General features: G+C 40.3%; 1 protein-coding gene across 2 annotated transcripts in view; it reads left to right on the forward strand.

Moving 5' to 3' along the window:
• The first annotated feature begins 930 nt into the window (after positions 1 to 930).
• Positions 931 to 16890, forward strand: part of PGM2L1 (phosphoglucomutase 2 like 1) — a 41681-nt gene continuing 25721 nt past the window's right edge. For both annotated transcript variants that reach the window (XR_002832067.1, XM_006100450.3), the window contains exons 1-2: positions 931 to 1154; positions 15174 to 15341. Coding sequence is in view for 1 of the 2 variants with exons in the window: in XM_006100450.3 (XP_006100512.1) it covers positions 1044 to 1154; positions 15174 to 15341 (279 nt within the window). In the remaining variant the exon portion in view is untranslated. The remainder of the gene's footprint in view (positions 1155 to 15173; positions 15342 to 16890) is intronic.

Below are 16890 nucleotides of genomic sequence, written 5' to 3' on the forward strand. Positions count from 1 at the left end.
AGCAGCCCATTCCATCACGCATATCGCTTCGGAGAAAGTCGGTTCACTCCCAGAAAGGCAGTTTCCTCTTTGTGCCTAAAATGGGGACGATCACGCCCACCTACCTCACCGGGGGGTTGAAGCGAAAGAACGCAACTCAGACACCGTGAAGGGCTCGGCGGAGACAGCTGCCCCCTCACTCAAACAGTCCCTATTTAATTCATTTAAGCCCAGGGCACTCGCCGTAGGGTAGCAGGCGCAGGGACTGTCCCTAAGGACACAGCCTCGAGATAGACTTTTCCTTTGAGGACAGGGAGGGTGCGGATCTGCTGGGAGTCGTAGTCCCAGCGACGGTCCCCGCAGACCTCGCGGAAGGAAGAGAACTACAAGCCCCGTCAGGCCGTGCGGGGGCGGCCCCGCGCCCCCTGCCGCCAGGCGCGCGCCCCGAAGCCGGACTGGAGGGCGGCCTGCGCGCACGCCGCACCGGGACTTGGTGGCTGGCTCGTGGTAGCCGATGGAGAAAAGGAGACGCGTGGGAGTGTGTGGGGGCTGAAACAAAGACAACGCCCGTGGCAAAAGGTCATTTAAAAAATAAAAAGAGCCGTGCTTCATCTTTCCACCCCCGCTGGCGGATCCTAACGCGCTCCAGCGGAGACGGCGGGAGCGCCCAGCTTCACGTCCCTCGCCCCTCCCGGGCCGGGCTTAAATCATCGGGGGCGGGGCCAGCGGCGGGGGCGGGGCCTAAGGTAGCCAGGGGCGGCGGCGGCGGCTGCGGCGGGTGGCCAAAAACCCAGGGCATCGGGGGATTGTTGTTGTTCTCTCCCGGCGCGACCGCCCTCTGTGGGTTCGCCCAGAGGGAAGACGGGGAAGCTGGTGTGGGTGAAAGCGCGGGGCGGGCCGCAGCCTCCTCTCTCCTGCCGTCTCAAAAGCTTGCGGGCAGCAGCCTGGTCTCCGATGCCCTTCAGTGAGGAGGGGGCGTTGGGACCCTGGTGAGCCCACCTCCGGCTCCCCCAACGAGGCGTCTTCATCGGCCCCCCTGATCCGCGCACCCCAGCTTGCCAGCCATGGCTGAGAACGCAGGGGGGGACCTGAACTCCAACCTGCTCCACGCCCCCTACCGCACCGGGGACCCTCAGCTAGACACGGCCGTCGGGCAGTGGCTCCGCTGGGATAAGGTGGGTACCTGGGCAGCCGGCATCCTCCCCTGCTTCCCGCACGCCCTCCCGCACGCCGTCTGCTGCTGCTTGTCCCCACCTGGTGCTCGGCAGCTGCAGAGGCGATGGCTCAGGCCACCGGGAGGGAGCCGCGGAGCCGGGCGTTGCCACCCACCTATGCCTGGGCCGGCTCCCCGGGACCGTCCGAGCTGGGCAGGGGCGCCTGTCGTCGCTTCCTTTTACAGTGAGCGCAATCGCAACCTCCCTTTCTTCCTTCCACCCCCTTCAAGTGCATGTCGTTTCTCTCTCAATAATAATAATTACTGTTAATAATAATGAATCATCATCGTCGTCAGTTGTATCCGTCCTAGAGCTTTCCTTTCCCTTGATTTCCTTCTCTAAACCTGAAAGTGGTTTTTGTCACCCTTCTTGGACGTTTCTAACCGCTATCCGCCTTAGTTCTGGTCTGCTGTGTTTCCCCCTTCCGTCGCTAGGTAGTCGCTGATCTTTTATCACTCTCTGGTATTTAGTATCACCTTTTGCTCTTGAGAAAGGTAAGAGTTCTCTTACCTCCTTCTTTCCTTTGCCGGGAATTATTTCCTGGAAGTATCCTGTTTAAAAAAAAAAATCATGTTTTCCAGGTTTTATATGATGCTTTGATACAGAATTGTTTTTGTGTTACCCATTCCTCCTCTATTCCCCCCACCCCCGCCAAGTTTTGCAGTGACTTCATCTTATGCATTCTTGTGGGATGGATCTGTGAGAGCAGAATTAAAACGTAGCTGTCTCACTTGTAAAAAAGGTCCCTGGTGGCTCCAACAAAGGAAGATGATCCAAGCGTTTGCTTTGACGAACACATTCAATGCATCTGTTGACATCGAGAAGCAACATTCAAAGTGGAATTAATAATACTGAATTAAATAATTAGTCTGGTAGTATGTGAAATCACGTTGTACAAATAATTTCCTAAAAGATTAGCTTTATGAAAAAGTTTTATTTTCAGTTGTTCAGTCATTCATGCATTCAGCAAAAAAAATATTTATTGAGCCCTGGCCAGGTGGCTCCATTGGTTGGAGCATCCTCCTGAAGGTTCATTCCCAGTCAGGGCACATACCTAGGTTGTTGGTCGGATTCCCCATCTCTAGCATCTCTCTCTCTCTCTCTCTCTCTCTCTCTCTCTCTCTCTCTCTCTCTCCTCTTTCCCTTCATCCCTTCTTCCCTCCCTCCCCACTGTAAAATCAATGAAAATATATCCTCAGGTGAGGATTTTAAAAAACCAACAACACAAGAGATTTTATTGAGCACTGGATAATGTTTCAGGGCTTGCCAGCCCAGGGGATACTATTGGTGAGGAAGAAAGGAAAGGGTTCTTGCCCTCAAAAAGCCTCAGCTAACAGATAAGGAAGCCTAACAAATAAGCAGTCACGTGGTAGTTAGCATTACTTGATCATATGCATCTTGGACATTCTCATTCTTCCCCTGGAGTCTAAAGCAGTGCTTCTCAAGCCTTGAAGTGCTTACAGATCACCAGATTCTGATTTAGGAAGCCTCGAGTAGGGCTTGAGGATTCAGCCTCAGAATGAGCTCCCAGGTGACACCAGGGCTGCTGGTCTTTGAACCACACTTTGAGTAGCAAGTGTCAAGAGCAGCAACTTTTAACCGGTGTGCCGCAAGAATTTTTAAAACATGCAATACCTGACTAGTCAGGGGCACTGACCTCTTTTCCCTTAGATTGTCAAATTAAAAAATGACAACAGCCAACATAACAATAGCTGTCCAGTGTGACTGAATCAAAATTATACCTTTTTTTTTTTGTCAGATCGTATATTTTTTGGTGTGCTGCAGAATTTCAGTAATTAGTTTGTTTGCCATGGGATGAAAAGGTTGAGAATCACTGCTCTAGAGTGTTTTGATTGAAATTAGAGAACCACCTCTCTTATTGTAGGATTTGGAGATTATAGATACATATATATTCAGGTGTACCAGATCTGTGATATCCCATTAATTAACATAAAGATGTGCCTTTAGCAGTATTTATAAAATGCCTGCTATAATATAGTTCCTCACCGTGGAAGGATACAAAAGAAGTGAAGATTCAAAGGTTGCTTTTCTGCTTTTAGTCCATTAGGGAGGAGGGAACCTAATAGAAATAAAAGCACTAAGGCTTAGCATACAGTAAAATGATATATATTGCAAACTATATAAATGTCTTCAGCAGAGAAAATTAACTAAATTACAAAAGAATGTTATCCCTATCTGTTTAATATAGTTATTTGTTTTTGTTTAAAGTCATTTGCTTTCATTGGTATTGTCAGTAAATGCATGTGGTTGCACGTATGTCTCCCTAAAGTGAAAGGAAGATTTATGAAATTCAGAGACTCTTGTAGAATTCTAACACAATTTAATTTACTAGTAACTATTATGTGTGTCAAAGCCCTTGGCCCTTCAACAATAGGAGTTGGTTTTTCATTGCCATAGATGAGATCTTTTGTTCTCTTTAGGTGCCAGTTTTGCGTATACTCTTCTTAATGAATCTCTCTCTCTTTTTTTAAAATATATTTTTATTGATTTCAGAGAGAAGGGAGAGGGAGAGAGAGATAGAAACAGCAATGATAAGAGAGAATCATTGATCGGCTGCCTCCTGCATGCCTCCTCTGGGGATCAAACCTGCAACCCGGGCATGTGCCCTTGACCGGAATCAAACCTGGGACCCTTTGGTCCACAGGCCAACGTTCTGTCCACTGAGCCAAACCGGCTAGGCCCTTAATGAATCTCTTGATTCATTTTTTTAAAGATTGATTTTCTATGCTGTGCCTAGATAGTGTTGGAATGTACTGAAATATAAAAAGATTATAAAATACATAGAAACATAAAAAGATAATACTGAGTCATTTTAGTGGCAATTACATGGTTTATAGACAGCTCTTTGGGGATTTCAAAAGTACGAGTGACCTGTGGACTGGGATGGTCAGGAAAGGCTTTTAGAAGAAAGTATCCTAAGCTACAGCAGAATGCGGAGAGCCAGCCTTCACTGAAAGTGGAAGAGAAAACCTTAACTTATATTTAAAGTGCCGTCTGTATACAAGGCACTGTTTGAAAGCCTGTGGGAAATACAAAGATGGAATAGATATGGATCATATCTTTAAAGAATGTAGAAGAGAAGATAAAACAAAAGCTCACAAATATAATACAGGGAGTAAGTAACAGGTGCCCTTAACAGAGGAACAGATTTAAATAATTCTGATAATTACTTAATACAAATAATAAAGATTAATTAGTCCTCTTAATGAAAGGAAATACTTTTAATTGGTAAATAAAGGTGTATATTGTAAATTGAGAGTGTAGGTAAGCTAGGCTGTATCCCTGGGCACTGAATGTGGAGTGCTAAAATACAAAAGAATAGGCCAGACTTACAGAATTTATCACATTACATGTTGACAGCATATGTAGTCTTTTAGCATAGAGAAACTGAGTTTAATACCTGATTATTACCTAGTTATTGAAAGAAGGAACCTACCAAATGCCACTGATTCTAATGACTCTAAGTCCGTGGTTCTCAACCTTGGCTGCACATTAGAATCACTTGGGAATCTTTTTAAAATCCTGATTTCTGGGCCTCATCCTCTGGAAATTCTGTTTCTTTGTTATGGGGTGGGGCCACAACATTAGTAACAAAAAAACAGAATTTCCGGAGGACGAGCGAGGCCCAGGAATCAGGATTTTAAAAAGATTCCCAGATGATTCTAATGTGCAGCCAAGGTTGAGAACCCCTGCTCTAAGTGAAGCATATAATTTATAAACTGATCAGAGGGCAATTTGCTACTTGCCTAAGTCACCACAATTGCTAGTGTACTTTGAAAAGTCTTCATGAAAAATGTGTTGTTTCTGCTAACTTTCCGAATTAATTAAAATTTAGACTTTTTAACATGGAGAGGAAGACTATTCCAAGCAGAGATGGAAACTTTAATGTGTGTCTTCAGCAGGGAAAACTAAATTACAGATGAATGTTATCCTTATGTGTGTGTACTTAGAACATTTGTTTCTGCTGTAGCTTAGGATACAAACAGAAACTGTTGAGGAGGCATGTAGAGACCAGGTCATAGAAAGCCTTTACAACACAGGTTTCACGCCGCAGGTTCACTTATATGCAGATTTTGAAAAGATAAATATAATACTGTAAATGTATTTTCTCTTCCTTATGCTTTTCTTAACATTTTCTTTTCTCTAGCTTACTTTGTTATAGAATACAGTATGTAATACATGTAACATACAAAATATGTGACTGTTATCAGTAAGGCTTCTGGTCAACAGTAGGCTATTAGTAATTAAGTTTTGGGGGAGTCAAAAGTGGGTTTTTGATTGCAGGGAGTTTAAAGGGGCTAGTGTCCCTAAGACCCATATGTTCTAGAGTCAACTGTGAATTGTCTTTAGTGGCCTTGAATAAACAAAAGTGTATGTGAGTGTTAAAAAGAAAATAGTGCGACACAGGGGGCTTATCCGGCAGTCAGGTATCCCGTATCGTTTCAGTGGGGGCATTCTATTGGTAAATCTATCGGAGTCCAGGATCTGACCCTTGGTGTTTTGTGCCATGGCATTTTGAAAAATAGTGAGTAGAACACTCTGATCTCACCGTAGGTCTATGTTGAGAAAGAGTAGAATGAAAAGGTAAAGATAGATTAGCTTAGATAAGGTTATGAAATGCCTGAAAATAGAAATAAAAAGACGGTAATCGATGCCAGTGACTTTTGGACATCTAGCAGTGATTTTTTTTTTTCCAAGCAAAATGTAGCCCAGATTTTAAAAAATGGTGAATGAATTCCCTTTTAAGTCATCTTGTGATGGAAAGTATGCCATGGAGCACCTCTACTTCAAGGTGGTCTAGTCCAATTTCACTGTGTAGGGACCCAAGGAAATTGTGGAAATTAGCCAGTTGTGGTAGAGCCTGGACCAGAGCTTGGATCTGCCACTTAGTTCAATCCAATTTTTACAATAACAGTTTATATTATATTGTTTTGTTCACATTTTTATAATAATTTACTTAATTTGGCATTTAATCAATGAAAAGTACAGAATACATATGGCTTTATCAATCTTGGGAAATATTAGTACTTATCACTTGAATTTATTTGTATAGTGTTTCAAACTTTGTAAAATAACCTAATATTTTTTTTTATATTCACAGCAACCTTGAGTGGTGGGCTAGCGGCTAGGGAGTGGTTATCCCATTTTTTACACGTAAAGAAACTTCGTTTCAGAAAAGGAAAATGGCTTGCTCAAGGACATATGGCTTTTAAGTAGTAGAGTTGGGACTAGAACCCAGGTCATTTGACCTTTACTCTAATTTCCTTATCCTGTACTAGACCTTATAATCTGAATACTTAGCAAATGTTAGTGACATCATCACCATGTTTCAGGGACCGCATTAAAACCATTTTGTCCTTTTTAAAAGCTGGAATGGGATGTAATATTAAGCAGAATACATTATCATGAAATTTTTTTTTAAAGAGCTATATTTGCTCCTCAACAGTTGCTTTGGTCTCCTTGGCAACAACATTCTCCTTCTGTCCAAGAAATTTAGTACATACGAACAAGAGTTTGGATTTATTTCTCTTTTTAAAAATAAATTTATTTTTCTATTTTATTTCCAATTTTTTTTACATTTTCCTCAGTTTCTACCATTTTCTTTTTAATTTATTTGTATTTATTTCAAAGAAATACATGCTTATGATTAAAAATAGTATAAGAGGGATTATAATGGGAAGTACTGTTTTTAACTGCCTCTTCCCATCTGCAATTTGCCCTTTAAAAGCCATTTTCAGCTTTGTTTTTAGTTATTCTCATGGTTACCATCAAAAGACTAAATAATGTGCTAGTACCACCATCCCTTGATTTATTTTAGATATCATCTGTCAAATACATGCTATGAAAAAAATGGGAGCTCACTCCCACTATTCTGTACCCCTCCTAAATTTCATTATGCCATCAGTTTTCATTATTCTTCTGAAAGTTTACATAATGTAATTAGTGCTAACAAAGTCTGCAGAACAATAAGCCCAGCTCACAAACACAGAGTTCCTAATTGGCCATTCTACTTAGGAACAGACTGGCAGAAAACATGCCTATATATACAGAAACAGAGAAAACCCATACCAGCTTTCCAGAAAAATCTGTGGATGTCAGTGACTAACCGAGGTCAAGTTATGTAAAGAAAACAAACATTATTTGCTTATTTGAATTGTTTTTTACCTACTTTATATGTCTGTTCTATTTGTTTTTAAGAAATATTCCCCCCCCCGCCCCGCCCCCAAATAAAAGGTTGAATAGTAACTTAGTGCAGATTTTACTAAAGGAGTGTATTTTCACGAAATTGCTCTCTGCATTATTGTTAATTAGTACTGAGGCTGCTGCCCTCTGGTGTTGGGAGTTAATGGAGAAAATGATTAATGCTGGTGGAAAGAATAGACAGGCAGTAGTGTATCCAATCCTGCTTGAGATCTTCCACAACAAATAATTTAGTGAGCACTGTCTCTTACCAAAAAAAACCATGAATATTGTCATATTCAATGCCCAAGAGAGTATGAAAATTATAGTGTAAATGAAAAATACTGTACTTCCTACATTCAAAGGCATTTTCGTTTTCAGCTAACCAAAATCATATTAGAAAATCTCTTCAATAAACTCAGTATAAGTAGTAGTTTTATTTTGTGGTTTCTGCGTCAGAATGTTCTCATGTAATTTTCCCTCTGAAATATTTTATTATTTATGCAAATAAAAATTAGAGAAAACATAAATGCCCACCAATGGGGCAAAGGATAAATAAACTGGAATGCTCAGCAGTAGTTGAAAAGATTAGCATAGATACTACATGTATTGAAAGGATATTCAATTAAATAAGCAAGTTATAGAGCATCACATACAATTTAATACCATATCCTTCTATATAATAAAAGGGTAATATGCAAATTGACCAAATGGCGTAACAACCGGTCGCACGATGCACACTGACCACCAGGGGACAGATGCTCAACGCAGGAACTGCCCCCTGGTGGTTGGTGCACTCCCACAGGGGGAGTCAGGCTCAGCCAGAAGCCCTGAGCTGGGCTCACAGCTGGCGAACGCAGCAGCGGTGGTGGGACCCTCTCCCACCTCCATGGCAGCGCTAAGGATGTCCTACTGCCAGCTTAGGACATCCCTTGAGGGCTCCCAGACTGTGAGAGGGCGCAGACTGGGCTGAGGGACCCCCCACACACACACACAAGTGCACGAATTTTGTGCACCGGGCCTCTAGTATATATAATAAAAAGAGATAAAGCATGCCCTAACTGGTTTGGCTCAGTGGATAGAGTGTTGGCCTGCAGACTGAAGGGTCCCGGGCTCGATTCCAGTCAAGGGCATGTACCTTGGTTGTGAGCACATCCGCAGTAGGGGGTGTGCAGGAGGCAGCTGATACATGTTTCTAACTCTCTATCACAGTCCCTCCCTATCTGTAAAAAAAATCAATAAAATATATTTTTTAAAAAAGAGATAAAGCAAAACTACATTTCCCTAAGCATGTAGATGCAAGAAAAGTTCTGAAAGGATTCATCACAAACAGTACTGACTCCCCCAAAGCAGGCATATGGGAATGAGGATAATAGTCAAAGATGTTTGTAGCTTCATCTATCTTATTAGTACTTTTTTATGCAAAGAAAATGTACTGGTATAGTTTGTAATAATAATCTCTCTATATAAAAGCCTAAGTGACTGTTACAACTGGTCAACTGAACAACCGGTTGCTATGACACACACTGACCACCAGGGGCAGACGCTCAATGCAGGAGCTGCCCCCTGGTGGTCAGTGTGCTCCCATAGCCAACCTCCCATGGCTGGCCAACTTCCCACAGTCCCTCCCTGCAGCTGACCCGCCCAGATCGGCTTGATTGGGACTGGGTGAGACAGGCCCTGATCGGCCCCAATCGCTGGCCAGGCCGAGGGACCTCACCCATGCACGAATTCATGTACCGGGCCTCTAGTTAAAAATAAAATATAAACAGAACATTTTTTTTAAATATATTTTATTGATTTTTTACAGAGAGGAAGGGAGAGAGATAGAGAGTTAGAAACATCGATGAGAGAGAAACATCGATCAGCTGCCTCCTGCACATCTCCTACTGGGGATGTGCCCGCAACCCAGGTACATGCCCTTGACCGGAATCGAACCCGGGACCCTTCAGTCCGCAGGCCGATGCTCTATCCACTGAGCCAAACCGGTTTCGGCTAAACAGAACATTTTGACTGTGAAATTCATGCGCTCAGGAGGTGGGGGGATCTCTCAGCCTGGCCTGCTCCCTCTCACAGTCCTTAGTGCTGCCGTGGAGGTGGGAGAGGGCCCTGCTACCACCGCTGCGCTCGCCAGCCATGAGCCCAGCTCAGGGCTTCTGGCTGAGCCTGACTCCCCCTGTGGGAGCACACAGACCACCAGGGGGCAGCTCCTGCATTGAGCGTCTGCCCCCTGGTGGTCAGTGTGCATCATGCGACCAGTCGTTCCGCCATTTGGTCAATTTGCATATTACCCTTTTATTATATAGGAGGATATGGTATTAAATTGTATGTGATGCTCTATAACTTGCTTATTTAATTGAATATCCTTTCAATACATGTAGTATCTATGCTAACTGTCTGACTGCTAGTTCTTAAGAGCAATAGGAATTCAGTCAGGAAGACCTTATGTAAAAAGTAGAATTTGAGCTTGATGGATAAGTAGGATAGGAATAGACTATGGATATAGAGGCAGAAAACTTAAGGTGGGAGAAGTAAAAATATGGAAAATGAAACTGATCAGGGAAATGAGACTGAACGGGGCATTTAAGAACAATGAAGAGATTTTAAGAAACTAAAATATAGCACATGTTTTTGAACTGCTGAGGTGGTTAAGAATAGATGATAGAAAACTAGTGTTCTTTGAGTGATCATATGCCAGACATAGTACTAAATGCTTCCATGTTAAAAAATCTCTTTTAATTTTAACTCCCAAGGATTGTTTGAGGTAGTTATTCCCATTTTTTAACCTATACACAAACTCAGGCTCAGAGAAATGAAGAAAATATTTTAATCCAAAATAGGTTTGAGCCCTGACCAGTGCTGCTAAATGGTTATAGCATTGGTCTGTGCACCTAATGTCAAGGGTTCAATTCCTGGTCAAAGTAGGTTCCTGGATTGCCTGGTCTGGGCACATGTGGGAGTCAATCAATCGATGTGTCTCATATCTCCCTCCCCCTTCCCCTCTCCCCTCCCTTCCTTCCACTTCCCTCTCCCACTCTCTCTCAAAGTTAATGGAAAAAATATCCTTGGGTGAGGATTAACAACAACAAAAGTGGTTTAGACTTTTCTGCCCTTTAGGATCTGGTCCCACCCTTCCTAACCTTTACATTTGGTGTAACTGGCATTGGATGCTATTGTTGGTTCTTGGATGATTAATCTGGCTGCAGTATGTAATTAGGATAGGATGGATTGGAGTTGTGGAGGGTAGCCTGGAGACTCTTCTAGAAATATGGATATCAAAGTTTTACATTAGGATACTTATAGAGCCTTTTAAGAAAACTAAGGAAGAAGTAATGGGACTTATTAATAAATTGATTTCTTTCTTTTTAAAAATACAGAGAATGATAAACAGTTCCCATTTTGTTAAATCATAAAATTTTGCTAAATTTGAATCAGATCTCCTTTTTAAAGAAATAAGCAAATTACAGATTCAGTTTAATTTCCCATACTCACTTCCTGACCCCATTGTCCCCCTTTTCTCCTTTCCCCAAAGTAACCAAGGCATATCTAGGAATTTTAGATAAATTTTAGAAAAATTATCTAAATTTCCTGTTTGGTTAAAAAATCGTTTTGTTTTTCACTTAATCAAATGAAGATAACCCTGGGAGTTAAATAGCTCCTTTAAAAAAAAATCACAGTCAAAATGATTTCAATGCCTGAAAACACTCAACAAAAGTAAAGTATTATATATCTTATCAATCCTATATAATAATAGGCAAACATGGTAATTGACCGTACCTTTGCTACGCCTCCCATAGGCTAATCAGCGAGATATGCAAATTAACCACCAACAAAGATGGCGGTTAATTTGCATATGTAGGCATGAAGCAGCAGAGCGAAGACTGAAGGCGGCTCCGGCCGAGGCAGCGAAGGCTTGAAGGCAGCTCCGGCCAGAGCGAAGGCCTGGGTCCCGGGTGCCGGAGGAAAACTGGTGCCGGCAGCCAGGGGAAGGGAAGGCCTATTGTGCGAATCTTTTCATGCAACAGGCCTCTAGTATATATATAAAAGGCTAAGTGACCGACCATCCGTCTGTCTGACCATTCTACCGAACGACCAGCCAGTGCATGTGACGTGCACTGGCAATTTAAAAATAAATGTTGACTCAACACACGCGCGATACATATAAAGCTCTCGCTGGCGCCAATCACACGCAATGTATGTATCTGAAAACCAACTATTGGCACTTTGTTGTTATATCATGTTTTTGTTTATTAATCAATTTTTCAATCATTGTTTTTATCAATGTTTTTACATCATGTTTTTGTTATTTTTATATCATGTCTGTTGTTTTTATATCATGTTATTATTAATCAATTTATATATTATTTTCATATACATTTTACTAATTTTCTTTCATCTCTGACACTTCTATTATAGAAAAAGGGTGAATAATGATATTAAAATATTTTGTATTTTAATTTTATAATACTATTTTATATATACTATTTTGACATGTAATTTTTGTAGTAGCGTAATTATTGCATGAATCTTTCTTCTAATTAATTTCCTTTCAACGTACACGAATCCGTGCACTGGGCCACTAGTAATATATAAATACTTAGTATATAACTTTTGAAAATGTGGATACTATTAACTTATCTCTAAACAGTACACTAGTACAAGATTTTCAGAAGCTATATTAATAGAATGAAAGTCAACAATAAAATAACATTAAATACAGACTAAGATATTCATCTAAGTAGAAGTGTCATACTTTAAAAAAATAATATTTATTTGTGATTTCTGTAAAATTAGATTCATACATAAAATAAATGACTTAAACATCTTCTCCCCAAATACCAAGGAACTTTAACATAATTATAAAGAAAAACTTAACAGTAAAAGAGTTATTATACTATAGTACTACAGTACAACTCACACCAATGTGTATTTATTTTTGTAATTTTCATGCCGTTGGGGGGAAAAAGAACCTGTTTTATAAAGCACTGAAAATTCAAGCACCTTTTAAGTATTGAGTGTTTGATTTTGTGTGTTTTAACAGGTAGTTAACTTGGTTGAACACTAACTACAAACTGTTTCTTGAGAGGCTGCTCAAATCTCGATTTACTCTTTTATCCTTAGCCGAAGTCTAACTCACATACATAGCACAGGAGTCAGCCAGAGAGTTGGGCAGAGTCTATGTGCAGAATGTCGTGTTCTCATCCTCCAACTCTCTCCTTTCTGGACATATACCCCTGTGGTTACCCTGAACTCTGTGCTCTGGTTCTTCAGGCCACAAGGACTGTAGAAGTTTCACTGGTGTTTTAGCCACTGTGCACGGTTCAGATTAATGCCTGCCTTCACGTTAAACGCCATAAAAATGGGAAACTCACCCTGTACTGGTCCCTTGTCCCAAGTGTCAACTCCCTTTTAGAATCATTTGCATTTGTCCACGCTCCAGTACCCTCAGGTCTTTGTGGGTTCGGTTTGGTTTCTTTGTTTTTGTATTTTGTCTAGAGTTTACAGTGGTTACCTGTGGGAAGGTCAGATATTGTTGGAGTTTACAAGGCCATATAGGAAACAGATGGTTTAAAATGATTTTTCTGTTTGCTGATACAAAGAAATGCAATTGACTTTTGTATATTGACCTGGTATCCAACAACCCTACTATATTTTAACGTTCACTCTAAAAATTATTTACTGTTGGAATTGCTTATGTGCTCAGCCATTTCATCTGTAAATATGTGTTTTGTTTCTTTTGCAGTTCTTGCACTTTTTGTCTCTTTTTCTTGCTTTACAGATTTAGCTAGGACTGCTAGTCATTATCAGATTCAGGAAGTTCCTTTCTATTTCTTGTGTGCTAAAATTTAAAAGTATATACAGTTGACACTTGAACAATACAGGTTTGAACGACACAGGTCCACTTATGTGCATATTTTTTTCAATAAATATGCAGTGAGCCCTTTGTATCCCAGGTTTTTTATCCGCAGTTGGAAATTCATGAATGCAGAGGGCCAACTATATGCATTGATCTGTGCCATTTTATATGAGGGACTTGAGCGTCTATAGATTTTGGTATCTGTAGAGGTCCTGGAACCAATTTCCCACAGATACCAAGGGACTGTAGTTTTTGAGGAGTCAAAAGTTATATGCCGATATTTGATAGCACACGGTTGGGCACCCTAAACCCCTGCATGGTTCAAGGATCAGCTGTGTATATTTACATATGTGTATCTTAGGTTGAGTTCCCTAGAAGCTGAGAGGGGGATTCTTGTGTAAATGATTTATAAAAGGACTGCTCTCAAGAGAAACCTGTAAGGGAGTGAGGAAATACGGATGGGGAAAGGAAAGAACCACGCAATGATTTAGTTTCAGGTGAAATTGAACCTCAACTTGATTCGTTGGCCCTTCAGAGTATTAATTGCATAATGGAGTTATAACCCTGCACCAAACAGTCATTGGCTGTTGGCATGGGGAAGGTGTGTATAACCTTCATGTGTTCTGCACAGATTCAGAAACAGAGACAAAAGGGATGGTTACCAGAAGGGAGAGGGTGGGGAAAAGGGTGAAAAAGGGAGGGAGAATTTAGTCAATAAGATTGTGATAAGTTTACATGGTGACAGATGAGTATTAGAATTAGTGGAGTGATCACATTATAAGATATAAAAATGTTGAATCACTATATTGTACACCTGAAACTAATACAACCAATGTAAGATTGTATACCAGTAAATAAAAAATAAATTTATCAAACCAAAACCAGAATGCAAGGTTGGTATAATATTCAAAAATCAATCAAGGTTATCCACAACTTTGACAGGTTAAAAAAGAAAAATCATGTAACAATTTCAACAGATGCAAAGTGCCTAATAAAGTTAAACATTTGTTACATAAGATAAAATCTAGCAAACAAGGACTATATATAAATTCAGTGTGTGTGCGCTAAGATCCTGTTAAGATCCCCGCAGAGATCCGTTTAACTAGTTGGGTGTCCATTTCCAGCTACTATAGGTACTACTGCTATGAGTTCACACATGTGCATCTTTCTCTGGAGAACTGCCCTAGGATGATCAGAGCCAGCTTGTGCAATTCCACTTCTTTCTCTGCCAGCTTATTTCACTTAGCACGATACCCTCTAGATCCCTCCACGTTGTCACAAATGGCAAGATTTCATTCTTTTTTATTGCTGTGTAATATTCCATTGTGTATATGTACTACATCTTCTTTATCCATGTATCTATCAACAGACACATAAGTTGCTTCCATATCTTGGCTATTGTAGATTTTGCTGCAATGCACATAGGGGAGTATATATATTTTTTTAATAATGTCTTCTCATTTTCTTTGGATAAATACTCGGAAGTGGAATTGCTTTAAGGTAAGGCCTGAAACCATAAAACTCAAGAAAACATTGCAAGTGAACTATCTGACGTCAGTCAGAGTAATATCTTTGTGGACACGTCCCCTCATGTAAGGGAAACAAAATTTAAAAATAAACAAATGGGACTACGTCAAACTAAAAAGTTTCTTCACAGTGAAGGAAACCTTCAACAAAACAAAAAGGCAACCTACTGACTGGGAGAATATATTTGCAAATTATATATTTGATAAGGGATTGATAGCAAAATATATAAGAAACTTATACAACTCAATAACCGTGACCTCCTGGTTCATAGGTCGACTCTCAACCACAGAGCCATGCTGGTTGGACTATACATAGTATTTATTGGCTCCTTAGAAAGGCTTCCTATTAGGACTCTGCTTGTGATCCTGATTAAGTTTTAATACTTCTTTTTATAGAATCCCAAAACAAAAGAGCAAATTGAAAATCTGTTACGAAATGGAATGAATAAGGAACTGCGGGATCGTCTTTGTTGCCGAATGACTTTCGGAACTGCAGGACTTCGTTCTGCTATGGGGGCAGGATTTTGTTATATTAATGACCTTACAGTAATACAATCAACACAGGTAAGTCTGTACACTTTTTATCACTCGATGTTTTTTACCGTATAAATTAGATAGTGCCTTTCTAAAAACAAAAAACAAAACAAAAAACAAAACCTTCATATCCAGGAAGATACTCTCTTGTAGGTAAATAAAAAAAGAGTAAATTCTGATCTTTGATTTATCTTAGAAGGCATTTCTGTATCTTCAAGGTCAAAGACTAATTTCTCAGTAGGAGTTATTTTGGTTGTCCTTGTCACCTTCTTGACAGTGTTACTTTGCATTTGTCTTAAATAGGTGAAATCTTTTGGTTAGCTTTTGTCTTGTGATTTAGCAAGGCTTAAAATGGTCAAAATTCTTTTCTCTAGAGCCATAAGGCAAGAAACAATTTCTTTTGGCTCTTCTAACAAATGAATATTGACATTTCCTATTTAGATTACCCATTTTGGCATATGGCCATTGATACAGGTTAATCAGTATTTGGAAAATTTAGTTGAAAATATTTCCCTTGGTTCTTCATATCCATTTGAGAGGTCTTTAAGACAGTGTATGACATGATACCATTTTATTTCTCCCCATTTTATGCAACTTATTTTGGAAACAAGAAGCTAATTACTTTTCTTTCCAGTGAATCATTATCATTGCTTCAAGGAACTATACTTGCTTGAAGGCCAAAATGATTTGGCATATACTAAAAATAGATCTGGATTAGAGAAATGTTCAGTAGTCATAATTCTAATTGACCCTGGCAAACAGAAAATCATCTTTAGCCTTGTTCCGAGGGAATGCTCTAAAGCCAAGGGCTAATGCAGGGGGTGGGGATGAAGGGATGACAACATACATACCACCTCCCCACCCCCATCTCCTCATCTACAGATGCTTCAGTTCAATCTTTTTTATATATTGGGTTTCCTCGTAAGCTTTCATTGTAAATGAAGATCCCTTGACTTAACAAAATGGGGTGGAGGAGCTGTTTGAAAAACAATTTCTATAGAAGTGCAAATTTTTACAGGAGTTGAGTGTGAAGTAGAAAAGTCAGATGGAATCTGATTCTTCAGCCTTAGCCCTTTTCAGAATCTAGGTAGAGGGGGATAAGATAAAATGGATTTTTATACCAGAGAATAATAGAATAATATGAGGTTCTGTGAGGTTTTAGGATAGATCATTAGAAATAAATAAGTGGGTAAAACTAGCCAATTTGGGTGTGCATGTGCACACACACACACACACACACAGAAAGTAAGTTGGGAAGAATAATTATTCTTTTTTTAAGATTTTTAAATTGATTTTTAAAGAGAGAGAGGAAAAGAGATGGAGAGAGAGAGAAACATTGATGTGAGAGCAAAGCATGGATTGGCTGCTCCTGCACGCCCCCTACCAGGGATCGAGCCTGCAACTCAGGCACGTGCCCTGACCCAGAATCAAATCAGCAGCCTTTCAGTGCATGGGACGATGCCCAATCAGCTGAGCCACACTGTCCAGGGCAAGAATAATTATTCTTTTTTTTAATATATATATTTTTATTTATTTCAAAGAAAGAAGGGAGAGGGAGAGAGAGATAGAAACATCAATG

This window comes from Myotis lucifugus, unplaced genomic scaffold, assembly GCF_000147115.1.
Source record: "Myotis lucifugus unplaced genomic scaffold, Myoluc2.0 scaffold_313, whole genome shotgun sequence".
Taxonomy (NCBI): Eukaryota; Metazoa; Chordata; class Mammalia; order Chiroptera; family Vespertilionidae; genus Myotis; species Myotis lucifugus.